Source organism: Piliocolobus tephrosceles, chromosome 7 (genome assembly GCF_002776525.5).
Source record: "Piliocolobus tephrosceles isolate RC106 chromosome 7, ASM277652v3, whole genome shotgun sequence".
Taxonomy (NCBI): domain Eukaryota; kingdom Metazoa; phylum Chordata; class Mammalia; order Primates; family Cercopithecidae; genus Piliocolobus; species Piliocolobus tephrosceles.
In genome coordinates, this window is record NC_045440.1 from 23,569,200 (window position 1) to 23,582,874 (window position 13,675).

Sequence of the window (13,675 nt, forward strand, 5' to 3'; positions counted from 1 at the left end):
CTGTCTCCCTTTTGCAGCTATGAAAACTGCAAGCTCAGCGAAGTTGAATAATTGCTCACAGTCACACATGACAGAGTCAGAATACAAAATCATCCTTGCATTAGTCTGCTCAGTCAGCCTTCCATAACAAAATACCACAGACCGCGTGGCTTAAACAACAGACATTTATTTTCTCACAGTTCTGGACACTGAGTGTCTGAGATCAGGGTGCCAGCATGGTTAAGTTTTGGTGAGGTCTTTCTTCCCGGCTTGCAGACAGCTGCCTTCTTGCTGTGTGCTTACATGGTGGAGAGAGAGATGGATATCTGTGATATCTCATTTACTAAAAGCATGTTCATCCCATCAGTCCAGGTCCCCACCCTCATGACCTCATCTAACCTTCATTACAACTCAAGAGTCCCATCTCCTGATACCATCACGATGGGGGCTAGGGCTTCACATATGAATTTGGAGGAGACACAAACATTTACTCCATCACAATTCCCTTGACTTGAATTTCTTGTTTTTTTGCCCCCTACAACACAGAAGGTGGTAAGAGCTTTGTATTTTTGCCTTTAATGTCCCACACATGTGCCTAATTGACCTGGGCAATTCTAATCTGCTCAACCTCAGAACAGAATACATCCTGCTAATGGGGGTCCCCCAAAACTATTTGTTGAGTCAGTGGCCACAGTGAGCTCTCAGTGAACCTGAGCGATCTGAGTGAGTAGGAAGGCACTCGTCCCTGCACACCCACATTCATCTTTTAAATGTTACGACTGATCATTTTCAATTATTTTCTTCATAAAGTTTTGTACTATTCTGAGACCATTTCCCACTTTTGGACAAGAGATTGCTTTGTAGAGAAGAGCCAGAAAGAGATTTACAGACAAAACTCATCTATCTGAAGTTCCCTTAAGAAAAGTGAAACTGAGTCAGAAGGAATGGAATCAAATCCTGTGTTCCCACAGGGCGCTACTGCAATGCACATTCAGCTTATAATGGAACGGCTGCTGAGAAGGATCAACCGGACAGTGATTGGGATGAGCCGGCAGTCTCCCCACATCGTGAGTATCTCTTTGGTGGATCCCACGGCTGCTGCTGCTTCTCTGTCCCCACGGCCTATCGGGAAGCCTTCGGGGCAAGTGGCTTGAGGCTGTTCTTCACATGGGCCTCTCACATCATGGGTTATTGGTTATAACCTTGAGCAGATCTTGATTCTGACATGGATTTTCTATTGAGAGAAAATAACCCAGCCTAGGCAATATAGTGAGACCCCATCTCTACAAAAAATTTAAAAAATTAGCTGGGTGTGGTGGTGGCGTGTGCCTGTGCCTGTGGAGCAGGTACCATGCTGGCACCCTGATCTCAGGAGGCTAAGGTGGAAGGATCACTTGAACGTGGGACGTTGAGGCTGCAGTGAGCTGTGATTGTGTCACTGCACTCCAGCCTGGACAACAGAGCAATATCCTGCCTTGAAAAGAAAGAAAGAAAATGATCCAGTATCAACCACCCAGCCCCTTTGATTCAAGGAACAAAACCAAACATTTTGGTCAGCATGCTTGTGGAAAAGCCAGTGTTGCTCTGGCCTCTTGTTTTCTGTGTACTCTATCTAAATAGATGCCAGGTAACAACTATGATAGAGACCAGGGGTAGCTGTGGAAAGACTCAGTGGTGTCGTCATTAAAGTGAAGCATCTTTTACTTGCTATATTAAAAGCTACGGTTAGATTTTAATTAGAGGACATAGGACAAGAATTATTCCAAATTCCTGTCAGATTAAAAAAATTCATTTATTTTACAAATAGGTATGTAAAAACTGTTGTAAAACAGGCACTGCTCTGGACACTGAAGATATATCCATGAACACAACAGAAAAATCAGTGCCTTTGAGGAGCTGACATTCCAGCAATAATGACAGCAGTTACAGCAAAATAAACTACGTAGTGTTAGGAGACAACAGGTGCTATAGAGGAAAAAAAATTAGCAGGTTAAGGGAGGTGAGGGTGGGGGAGTCACAGCTTTAAATAAGATGATTAGGAATTGAATACCTTTTGTTGAAATTAAATACCTTTTGTTTTTCTAAATAGAGACAGGTTCTTCACAGCTCACTGCAGCCTCAATCTCCTGAGTCTAAGCAAGCCTCCTGTCCCATCCTCCTAAGCAGCTGGGACTACAGGCACATGCCGCCATGCCTGGCTAACTTTTAATTTTTTTGTAGAGGTCGCTCACTGCAGCCTCCACCTCCCAGGTTCAAGTGATTGTCCTACCTCAGCCTCCCAAGTAGCTGGGGTTACAAGTATGTGCCCTGACACCCAGCTGATTTTTGTATTTTTAGTAGAGACGAGGTTTTGCCATGTTGGCCGGGCTAGTCTTGAACTCCTGACCTCAAATGATCCACTCGCCTTAGCATCCTAAAGTGCTGGGATTACAGGTATGAGCCACTGCACCCAGCCTCTAACCTGTTTTAAAATAAATGATATTTAATGCCTGTTCTTGAACAACAGAAGCTATTTAGAGATCATAAATGAGAAATTCTATTTAATTTAGTCACAAAAATATCAGAGTAAGAATAAGTACTAGTTACAAATAAATAGCCAAATAGAAATAATTACGAGGCCTGGCATGGTGGCTCATGCCTGTAATCTCAGCACTTTGGGAGACTGAGGTGGGCAGATCACGAGGTCAGGAGATCAAGACCACCCTGGCCAATATGGTGAAACCCCGTCTCTACTAAAATAAAAAGAAAAAAAAAAATTAGCCAGTTGTGGTGATGCACGTCTGTAGTCCCAACTACTTGGGAGGCTGAGGCAGGGGGAATCACTTGAACCCGGGAGGCGGAGATTGTAGTGAGCTGAGATCGCACCACTGCGCTCCAGCCTGGTGACAGAGCAAGACTCCGTCTCGTAAAAAAAATAATAATAATAATAAATGTAATAATGGAGAGCTTGCCCGTCAGACTTAGAGGACACATATCAGCAGAACAGAACCATGATAAGTGAAAAGGAGATTTTGGATTGTATGAATATTTCGTTACCTTTCAAAAGAGAAAATGAAGGTTTTTAGTAAACCTTGTTTAGAACATTAGTTAACAATTTGGGGCTGGGAGCAGTGGCTCATGCCTGTGATCCCAGCACTTCAGGAGGCTGAACCTAGCAGATCGCTTGAGCCCAGGACTTGGAGACCAGCCTGAGAAACATTGCAAGACCCTGTTTCAAAAAAAAAAAATACACAAAAATTAGCCAGCCATGGTGACATGCGCCTGTAATCCCAACTACTCAGGAGGCTGAGATGTGAGGATTGCTTGAGCCCCGGGGAAGTCGAGGCTACAGTCAGCCATGATCGCCACTGCACTGTAGCCTGGGTGACAGAATGAGACCCCGTCTCAAACAAAGAAAAAGAAAATTACTTAACAATTTGGAAAAAATTTGTTCAACTTCATGCTATACCCACAAAATAAATGTCAGATAGAATGAAGTATTCAATTTTTAAAAATTACATTATAAAGCGCTAGAATAAAATAATAGATAACTGATTTGAGGAGGAACAGGATTCATGGATTTTTATAGTTAAAATACAAGAAAAAATCTATTTTCCTATTTATTTTAAATAAAATTTAAAATCCCTATATATGAAGATATATGTGTGTGTGTGTGTGTGTGTGTATATATATGCAAATTTAAAGTCTAGCCCCAAACTTTAAAAATTTTTGTAACATAGGTGACAGGTGGTTAATAAACTTAATATACAAAAGCTATTATAAGCCACTAAGCAAAGATCTTGTTTTAATAGAAAAATGAGTAAAGAATGGGTGCAAACAGCAACATGAGAAAGCTAAATGGCCAAAAAGTTCATGGACAGACTGTTTAATTTAGAGAAAAGGAAATGAAAATGCGAAGTGAGATTAAGTAAACCTCTAATACCCAGAATAGGCAAGATCTTGGAGAAACAAATTGTGTAGACACCGTTGGGAAAACAAGCTATATGATAATTTGGCAATATATATGTCAAAGGCCTTAGTACAATAAATTTACACTGCTTTGTAATTGAAAAAATAAACCTTGTTTTTTTGAGACAGGCTCTGGTTGTCACCCAGGCTGGAGTGCAGTAGTGCAATCTCGGCTCACTGCATCTCTGCCTCCCAAGTTCAAGCAATTTTCCTGCTTCTGCCTCCCAAGTAGCTGGGATTATGGGTGCCTGCTGCCATGCCCGGCTGATTTTTGTATTTTTAGTAGAGATGGGGTTTCACCATGTTGGCCAATTTGGTCTCAAACTCCTGAACTCAAGTGATCCGCTTGCCTTGGCCTCCCAAAGTGCTGGGATTACAGGTGTGAACCATGCCACCAGGCCTAAAATATAAACTTCTTAAAACAAAAGAAACAGTCTAAGGAATGCATTCAGTAAGAGATAGACACAGACAGTCTTTCGTTGTTCTGCTTGGGGAAACTTTCTCTCTGTTTTAGAAACAGCTGTATGTTCATCTCTCCTGTGCTAAATTCCTTTGTGTTATTTTCATAACTGCATGAATACAGGAGGTTAGCACCCCTGGATATTTACTCCCTTTCTATAAAACTAAGTCTATAATTCACATTTTTTTGGTCCAGGGGATAGCACCTTGAATATGTAATTCCCGAACTCACAAACGGAAGCAATGTTAATTAATCATCTAGTTACTAATTTTTTATTTTCAAGTCAGGGTCACAATTCATGTGGGTAGTATATTGGAACAACTGGCCGATGGGCTCTGGAGTTGGAGAAGTGATATCAGGTGGTATTAGTCCGTTCTCTTGCTGCTAATAGAAACATACCTGAGACTGGGTAGTTGATAAATCTGAGTAGTTTATCAAGGAAAGAGGTTTAATTGACTCACAGTTCACCATGGCTGGGGAGACCTCAGGAAACTTACAATCGTGGCAGAAGAGGAAGCAAACATATCCTTCTTCACATGGCAGCAGCCAGAAATGCTAAGCAAAAGGGGGAAAACTCCCTTGTAAAACCATCAGATCTCGTGAGAACTCACTATCACGAGACTAGCATGAGTGTAACCGTTCCCACCATTAAGTTACCTCCCACAACACATGGGGATAATGGGAACTACAATTCAAGATGAGATTTGGGTGGCGACACAGCCAAACCATATCACAGGTATTCTAGCAGGGAGTTTTCATCATCATCCCTTGCCCTCCTCTCCTCCATGCTCAGTGTTGCCACCTCTTTTCCTGCTAGCCTTCCTCCCTGTTAAGATTTGTTTAACTAATCTAAGTATTTCGGACATTTCTCCATCGAATTCTATGCTACAGCTCTGTCTCAGCCAGAAACCCAAAGCCCCACAAGTTACTACATCTTCACTGGTAATCTCATTGAGGTGTCCTGTCTATAGGATTCCCCACTTCATAGCTGTTAATGGGAGTCCTTCACTCATACCTGGAAGGAGGTAGTTTGAAGCAGAAACTGCAAAGCACGTGGCCTTTGGACCTATAGATTGCAGCGTGTTTCCAGTGTGGTGGGGTACCTGCATGGCTCGTTGCGTGGAAAAAGCCAAGTTCATGCGGCTCACATCGTGTTTTTGTCAGTTGGTGGTCTAAGGAGTCTTGGATTTGTGCTTTCCTTTTCCTTCCAGGGGAGTTTTGTGGCTTGCATGATTGCCATCCTGCAGCAAATGGACGACAGCCACTATAGCCACTACATCAGCACTTTCAAAACCAGACAAGACATCATTGTAAGTTGCCTTTACTGGTCCTGGTAACCTGAAGACTTCCTATATTTGGTTTAAAAAAATGGCTGAAGCTGTGCATCAGGAGTCCAGGCTTCTCTTCCCACCCACCTCCAGTGCTGTGTGGCTGTCCACAGTGGTTACAGAAAGGAGAGAGCTAATTCCTACTTTCTCTCTTTGATAGGATTTGAAAAAGAGTACAACACATATACCAAGAGGTTATCACACACCTTAATCTTTCTTGGATTTAGAGACAGCCCTTATTTAGCAACATTTGGGAGATGTTTTTTGCTCTGAAAACAGGATTTCATACATGGTACAGTAACTACTCATGTCATGGCAAGGATTTTAGAAGGGAGGGGTGTGCAAAGTCTCCTAAGATGTGGTTGATACCATCATTTTGGAGAGGGCAACAAAAAGAGGTAATCCCTGCCCTTTACAACCTGTCCATGGCCTTTTAGGAACCTGGCCTCACAGCAGGACGTGAGCAGTGGGCCAGCGAGCATTAACTTCTGATATCCACCTCCTGTCAGATCAGCAGAGGCATTAGATTCTCATAGGGGCTGAATCCTGTTGTGAACTGCACATGCGAGGAATCTAGGTTGCCTGCTCCTTATGTGAATCTCACCAGTGCCTGATGATCTGAGGTGGAACAGTTTCATCCCAAAACCATTCCTGCCCCCATTCATGGGAAAATTGTCTTTCCTGAAACCTGGTGCCAAAAAGGTTGGGACTCCTGCTTTACAGCATTTGTAAGTTATCTTCAGATGAAAATATTTTGTTCTCTATTGTTTTAAGCAGGAAAATTGTTCTCATAGTTGCTATGAAGCCCTCACCTAAGAGGCTGAGTTAGGCCTCTGGCTGTGGCTTCTCTGTACCTTCCCTTCAGGGGATTGTTAGTGGCCCTTCAGATGTCCATGAAGGCGCTGTTAGACTTTGCAGAGCAGTGGACAGGATGTGCCGCTGGATTAGCACACTGGTGTCATGTTGACACTAGTCTTTGGATACCTTCCCATCATCTGTGCATATTCCAGTCTCTTTGTTCTAGATTTTCCACTTTCTGCCTCTGGCATGCTGACTAGGAGGCCAGTGCCCCCATGGATTCGCAGCTCCCTCCTTGCCCATTACCCACCCTTCTGCCATGCCCACATGATGGACAAACATACAAGGAATCGGAGGGAAAGTGCTGTTTGTTAGTATTCATTGGCCCAATGGTGGACTCTCAAATCCATGTTAGACCACGTGGCTTGAGCTGAAGGTCTCCATGAGCCTTTGCTTGGGCCACATTGTGGCAGGCAGCATGGCATAGGAACCGTAGCAATACGTAGACGTGCCTATGGAGACCAGGCACAAGAGGACGAGGATGAGAGGAGAGGAGGGGAGGGGGAAGGCCAACGGTAGACATGTGTTCTCTACAGGCAGGTGGTGTAGCACCTGCTTTAGAACACCCAGCTCTGAGTTTGAATTCTGACCATTCCACTTCCTTGTATGCAATTTGGGGCAAGCTGTTGAACCTCACTGAGCTTCAGTTTTCTCATCTGCAAGATAGTACCCACCTTGAGGGTTAATTAAGTGTTGCTTGGCTCCGTGTGTGGGAAATGCCCAGCTTCGTGCAGGTTGGCATGTAGCTAATGCCTATGAGGACTAGCTGTTTGTGACAGTCATCGTATTATTATTGCTATATAAAGTAAAGTTAACAATACAAATTTTAGGGATTTTTGTTGCAAATTTCCTTCAGAAAGCAGGCAAAATAGGGAAGTTTTAAATTCAAACCCTGACAATTTGGCTCCTTTGTTAAGTAAGAAAAAAAGGGGCGTACCTCCTGTTTACCAGCATGATGGTGAGCTCCTCCAGCTATATTATGTAATTAGAAGAGGATCATTATCCCCACGGGGGAACTAAGGCCTGAGGAAATGAGGGAACTTGCCTGAATGTAGTCCCCAGGGGCCAAGTTATGGTGCACAGCTAGGCCTTTGCCTTCCAGTGGCCTTTTAGTCCCTCACGCTGCCTTCTGAGTGAACCGCATGAAGGCCCTTGGGAAGTGGTGGATAAAACCAGGCTTTGGGATTCCCTGTGAGTTTCCTTTATCATGCTGTCTCATTAATTTAGATTTCCAGGAGTTAAATGGAAAGTCTGTGTCTGAAGCAAAGAACAAGTATCTAAATTGAATCCTTGCTTCACAAACCATGAATTCTTACGGATTTAAAAGAAAAGTTAACAGAATGGCTAATAAATTGGTGGAAGCGCTTAAAATATATTATGAGGCCAGATGTGGTGACTCATACCTGTAGTCTCAGCACTTTGGGAGGCCGAGGCAGGTGGATCACTGGCTGGAAGTCAGGAGTTCGAGACCAGCCTGGCCCACGTGGTGAAACCCTATCTCTACTAAAAATAAAATTTAAAAAATTAGCCAAGGGTGGTGGCAGACACCTGTAATCTCAGCTACTGGGGTAACTGAGGCAGCAGAATCTCTTGAAACCATGAGGTGGAGGTTGCAGTGAGTCGAGATTGTGCCACTGCACTCCAGCCCAGGCGACAAAGCAAGACTCCATCTCCAAATAAATAAATAAGTAAATAAATATATGAGGAAACGAATTTGAATTCATTAACTACGTCTAGGATTTCAGAATTGAGGGTGGATATGTCTAACTCACCATAAAACCAGGGGAAAATCCACAGTTGCACACACACACTTGCTGGCCAGAGAGAGTCACTCCCCATGCCGTTGAGCATCCAAAGTATAGGAAGTTACCCAGCTTGACCAGCGTCTCAGAAAAATATGGTTAGCAATGGACCTGGACCTCCTCCTGCCTCTCACATACTGTGTTCTTACTACTGCACAACAGGCAAGTGTCCAGGCGGGACTGTGTAGGTTAGTGCCAGAGAAACTGGACAGGACTTTCAGGAATCGCAGTGGAAAAGGTCTAAATTTAGCTAACTAATAAAAATGCCTTCAAAACATTTTAGCTTTGATTTCAACTCTGATTGTTCTGTTTTTGAATTAGGTTTTGCTCACAGCCCCCTTTGGAGCAGAAGAGCTATGTATGCTTAAGTGATGAGTTATTAGTCATCACCAGCCACTGTTATGATCCCTTTTGAAGGACCGTTTAGGACCCTTCTTCCAGGCTGCACATGATAACGTCCCTGGCGCAGGAAGAATCGTGATTGTGCTTCTCGTGTGTATCACTGTGTCCTGTTCTGACCATAATAAAGGAGAATTGAACTGAACTCTGTTAAAAGTATCCATTTCCCCACAATTGTTGGTGGATTATGTTTCAGTGCATGAGACACATTCTGACAACCTGTGGTAGCAGAGTACAAGAGAGAGAAGGATTACAAACTTGGGGTCCATAGCCCCAAGTTCTCATCCAACTCTTCTCCTTCCCATTTTCTTTTGGTTTTTTTTTTTTTTTTTTTTTGAGACGAAGTCTCACTCTGCTATGCAGGCTGGAGTGCAATGGCACAATCTCAGCTCACTGCAACCTCTGCCTCCCTGGTTCAAGCAGTACTCCTGCCTCAGCCTTCCAAGTAGCTGGCACTACAGGCATACGCCACCTAGCCCGGCAAATTTTTGTATTTTTAATAGAGATGGGATTTCACCAAGTTGGCCAGGCTGGTCTCAAACTCCTGACCTTATGATCTGCCCACCTCAGCCTCCCAAAGTGCTGAGATTACAGGTGGAAGCCACCACACCCGACCCTCCTTCCTACTTTCAATGCGGTTAAGCAAGTCCTTTAGTTTTCCTCAGTCTCAGTTGTACCATTTGTAAAATGTGGATGATTCTTTTTGTCCTCATCTTCCTTATAGGGTCCTACAATATAAAAATCAAATCGCATCATAGCTAGCTGCAAGAATGCTTTGTTATTCCTAAAACCATTGAAAGATGGGCTGTTACTGTGGCACTAGGAACATCCTGTTCTGAGGTTGTGGTTCTGCTTGTGTACACGCCAGAATAAAGACTATGAATGTAACCCAGTTTTCCCCCAACCACTCCTCTGTTCTCCGCAGGACTTCCTCATGGAAACTTTTATCATGTTCAAAGACCTGATTGGAAAAAATGTCTATGCCAAAGATTGGATGGTGATGAATATGACTCAGAACAGGTGAGACAGCCAGTGGCTGGCCCTGAGGCATTTGTCTGAATACCTGAGGCTGCTGTGTGAACTTTGGGAAGTGTCTTTAAATCCCTTTGCCTCAAATCCATCATCTGTAAAGTGAGAATCTTCCTGCTCCAGAGGTCCTAATTTATGTGCTCATGATCTTGATTTTCCCAGGGTAATTGCCTTTGCTCCACCTCGGGCTCTCTACTCCCTTCTCTAGCATCGTCTCTTCAGTGCTCTCACGGTAATTGTCATCCTCAACTCTCCACTACACCTTTCCGTGGCTCCACATGGCCTGTGTCATCCTGACATTCAGGGTTCACCTGATACTGTCTGTTCTATGATCTGTCCATGATGTATTTAACCAGATTCTTCTTATGAACATTTAGATTCTTTCCATTTTCTATTATGTGAAATAGCACTGTGATGGCCTTCCTTGCTTTACATATTTAAGATATCCGTGGTTATTTTATCAGGATACACTCTTAAAATAATTTACTAGTTCAAAAGTTTGGCGAAATTACAGGACTTGTGATACACAGTGCCAAACTAACTAGTCGCTTCTGCTACATCCCTGTGTATGCTACCCGTACTCCGACCAAACTGGCCTCTGCCCAGTCCCTGCACACATGGTCTGCTCTGCCTGACACCAGTCTTCCACCAGCAGTGCCTTCCCCATAACCTCCAGCTGTCAGCGTTCCGGCCATTCTATAAGGTTCTTCTCAAGAGTCACCTCCAGATGAAGCCTTTCTGAGCTGGATATCCTCTCTTCTTCCTTGATTTTCCATACTCCATTCAAACCTCATAGAATTGTTTTTAGATTCTATGTTGGATAATAGATGTACATGTTGTTAATTTCCCCGACCAAGCTGTAAATTTCTTAAGATCAGAAACTGTGTCTTTCAACACAGACCTGAGCCTGTGCCTTGCAGTTGCTGGCCCACAATAGATACTTGTTGAACAAAAGTGAAATGAACTGAATATACATTATGTTAAAAGTGTTAGAATTTAATGAGATAAATAAAGCAAACCATTATTGTAAGCATTATTGTTAACTCTACAGGATATCCAATTCGGAGTAATTCTACTCTAATACCTGATTAGCAGAAGCCTTCCCTGCTATGTACAGATTGGATTTTTAAAAATTTCTCCAGAAACCCTAAGCTTAAACAGAAACATCATAATAGAATCTATATTACCCTGCTCTGAGGCTTAAGAGTCCTGGTTTGCAGTCTCAGATCTACCTTCAGTTACCTAAATTGGGATGTGGCCCTGAGTGACTCTTCTTGTTAGTTCTGTAAACTGAGCTCCTGTGCCCCATCCGTGGATGGCATTGTGCTGTTGGTCTACAAGGACACTGTTAGATTGTGAGGTCTTAAGATGCCAAGTTCAGGTTTGGTTTGGTTAAGTTTTTAACATAGTTGGGGAAAAGTTTCAAAGGACATACAGTTGCCTTTACCTGGTATTTTCCTTCCTCAGGGTTTTTCTCCGTGCTATAAATCAGTTTGCTGAAGTTCTCACAAGATTCTTCATGGATCAGGCAAGCTTTGAACTTCAGGTAGGCATGTGACTCACCTATATGCTTCTGGAATTCTTGGCCATGGCAAGAGAACTATATGAATTTGGAAAGTGTCCCCTCAGATTTCACCATTTTCACATGAAAAAGGTTTTCCTGCGTTTTTTCATTTCCTAAAGCACATATGCCTGTCACACTGTCCTCCAAACACAATAAAATAGGTGTTGTTTCTTTTTTCTATAAAGGTAACATCTGTTAAAAAAATAAAAATAAAAAAAAAGTCTTAAAGAGTAATAGTAAAAGATCAAAACTACAAATAGTCCTCCTTGTCACTGTAAACATTTGGAGTTGACCCTTTGTGTATTTACACAAATGCACGTAGACACACATGGCTACAAATAAGCACACAGGTAACTCTCCTACCTACAAATGAGTTTGGTTCTAAAGAATAGTTCTTATGCACAGTTTGTTGAAAGTCCAAAGGAATTGTAAAACGGATGATCACTAACTCTATCTTCCTTCCCTCATTCATTCATTCATTCATTCATGTGTCCATTCATCCATTTTAGCAAATGTTAGAGTACTTATATGTACAGGGCACAGGGATATTTCCCTGGTGAAGGCAGATAAGTTCCTTACTCTCCTGGAGCTCACCTTCCAGGGCACTCTGCATTTTTGGGTGATGTGCTTTCTGTGTTCTTTGTCTTTGTGTGTATCTGTGGAACTGTTATCAGTGGAGGTCCTTGACTACAAATTGTCCAGATTCTTGGCATTTTGAACAAAATGCACAAACAAAGCAATGAAAGAATGAAGCAATAAAAGCCAGATTTATTGAAATGAAAGTACACTCCACAGAGGGGGAGTGGGCTCAAGCAAGCGGCTCAAGAGCACTGGTTACAGAATTTTCTGGCGTTTAAATACCCTCTAGAAGTTTCCCATTGGTTACTTGGTTACACCCTATGCAAATGAAAGAGTAGCCTGTGACCAGTTTGACCCTCCCACCAGTTGCAGGAGGGGACCAATCAGAGGTACTTTGAATTTTTCATCTGCCACACAGTGCAAAGGGGTAGCCTCTGATCCTTTTGTTACTTGGGTGTGGAGAGGTGGAGTTTTCCTTTTGATTCAGTTCTAGGAAATCAGTGTGAACTGGGCTTCAGTGCCCTGCCTCCAGACCCTGTTTTCCTGCCTCAGAACTTTAAAAGTTGAAACTCATAAGTAGAGGAAAGTATACACACACACACACACACACAGAGATGCATATGCATATAGATGAATATATATTGTATGTATGTATATGTATATTTGCCAAAATGGAATTGAGCTGTGCAGTTCTTTGGTACCCTGTTAATCTATTTTCCTTTTTCAATGATCTATGATTTTTTTTCAATAATGTCGAATATTTTCTTATTTTTAATGACTGAATACTGTCTTTTCTATGCCTGGTCTATGGTATATTTAACCAAATTCTTCTTATGAACATTTAGATTGTTTCCATTTTCTGTTATATTAAATAACACTGTGATGGACTTCCTTGCTTTAAATTTTTAAAAATATTCATGGTTGGCCAGGCGCAATGGCTCATGCCCATAGTCCCAGCATTTTGGGAGGCCAAGGTGGGCAGATCACCCGAGGTCAGGAGTTCAAGACCAGCCTGGCCAACGTGGCAAAATCTCATCTCTACTAACCATACAAAAATTAGCCAGGCTTGGTGGTGCACACCTGTAATCCCAGATACTCAGGAGGCTGAGACAGAACACTTGAACCTGGGAGGTGGAGGTTGCAGTGAGCTGAGATTGCACACTGCACTTGCACTCCAGCCTGGGTGACAGAGCGAGACTCCAGCTAAAAAAAAAAAAAAAAAAAAAAAAATTTGTGGTTATTTCATCAGGATAAAGTCCTAAAAGTGTTTACTAGTTCAAAAGTTTTGCAAACTTGTAGGGCTTTTGAAACATAGTGCCAAACTACGTACTATAAATAGAGGTACTTCTTGGCAGCAGCTTTCCTTTATCCCAGGAGTAAAGAAAAATATAATAGTTTAAATTTTTTTAAAAAGCTTAACATTAAGTCTCAAAACTTAGAATTGAAGAATCAACACCCAAGAAAAAGAAATCTTGTAGAGTGTATTTTGTTCTTTCATTAATCCCTAGTTAATGACTTTACCATGTGACATTGTTTTATTATGACCCTTATTAATGTTATTTTTCATTTCCTTTTACCCACACAATTAATTTTGAGCAGCTCTGGAACAATTACTTCCATTTGGCAGTAGCATTTCTCACCCATGAGTTCCTTCAGCTTGAAACCTTCTCACAAGCCAAGCGCAACAAAATTGTTAAAAAGTAAGTGTCCTTTTAAAGTTAAGATCGGG

The 13,675-nt window shown here is 42.3% G+C and overlaps 1 protein-coding gene across 2 annotated transcripts in view; it reads left to right on the forward strand.

Moving 5' to 3' along the window:
- The window catches only part of DOCK5 (dedicator of cytokinesis 5), a 240,537-nt gene that overhangs the window by 179,172 nt on the left and 47,690 nt on the right, over positions 1-13,675 (forward strand). For both annotated transcript variants that reach the window (XM_023216751.3, XM_023216752.3), the window contains exons 27-31: positions 951-1,046; positions 5,599-5,697; positions 9,700-9,794; positions 11,271-11,349; positions 13,546-13,646. In XM_023216751.3, the coding sequence (XP_023072519.1) occupies positions 951-1,046; positions 5,599-5,697; positions 9,700-9,794; positions 11,271-11,349; positions 13,546-13,646 (470 nt within the window). The remainder of the gene's footprint in view (positions 1-950; positions 1,047-5,598; positions 5,698-9,699; positions 9,795-11,270; positions 11,350-13,545; positions 13,647-13,675) is intronic.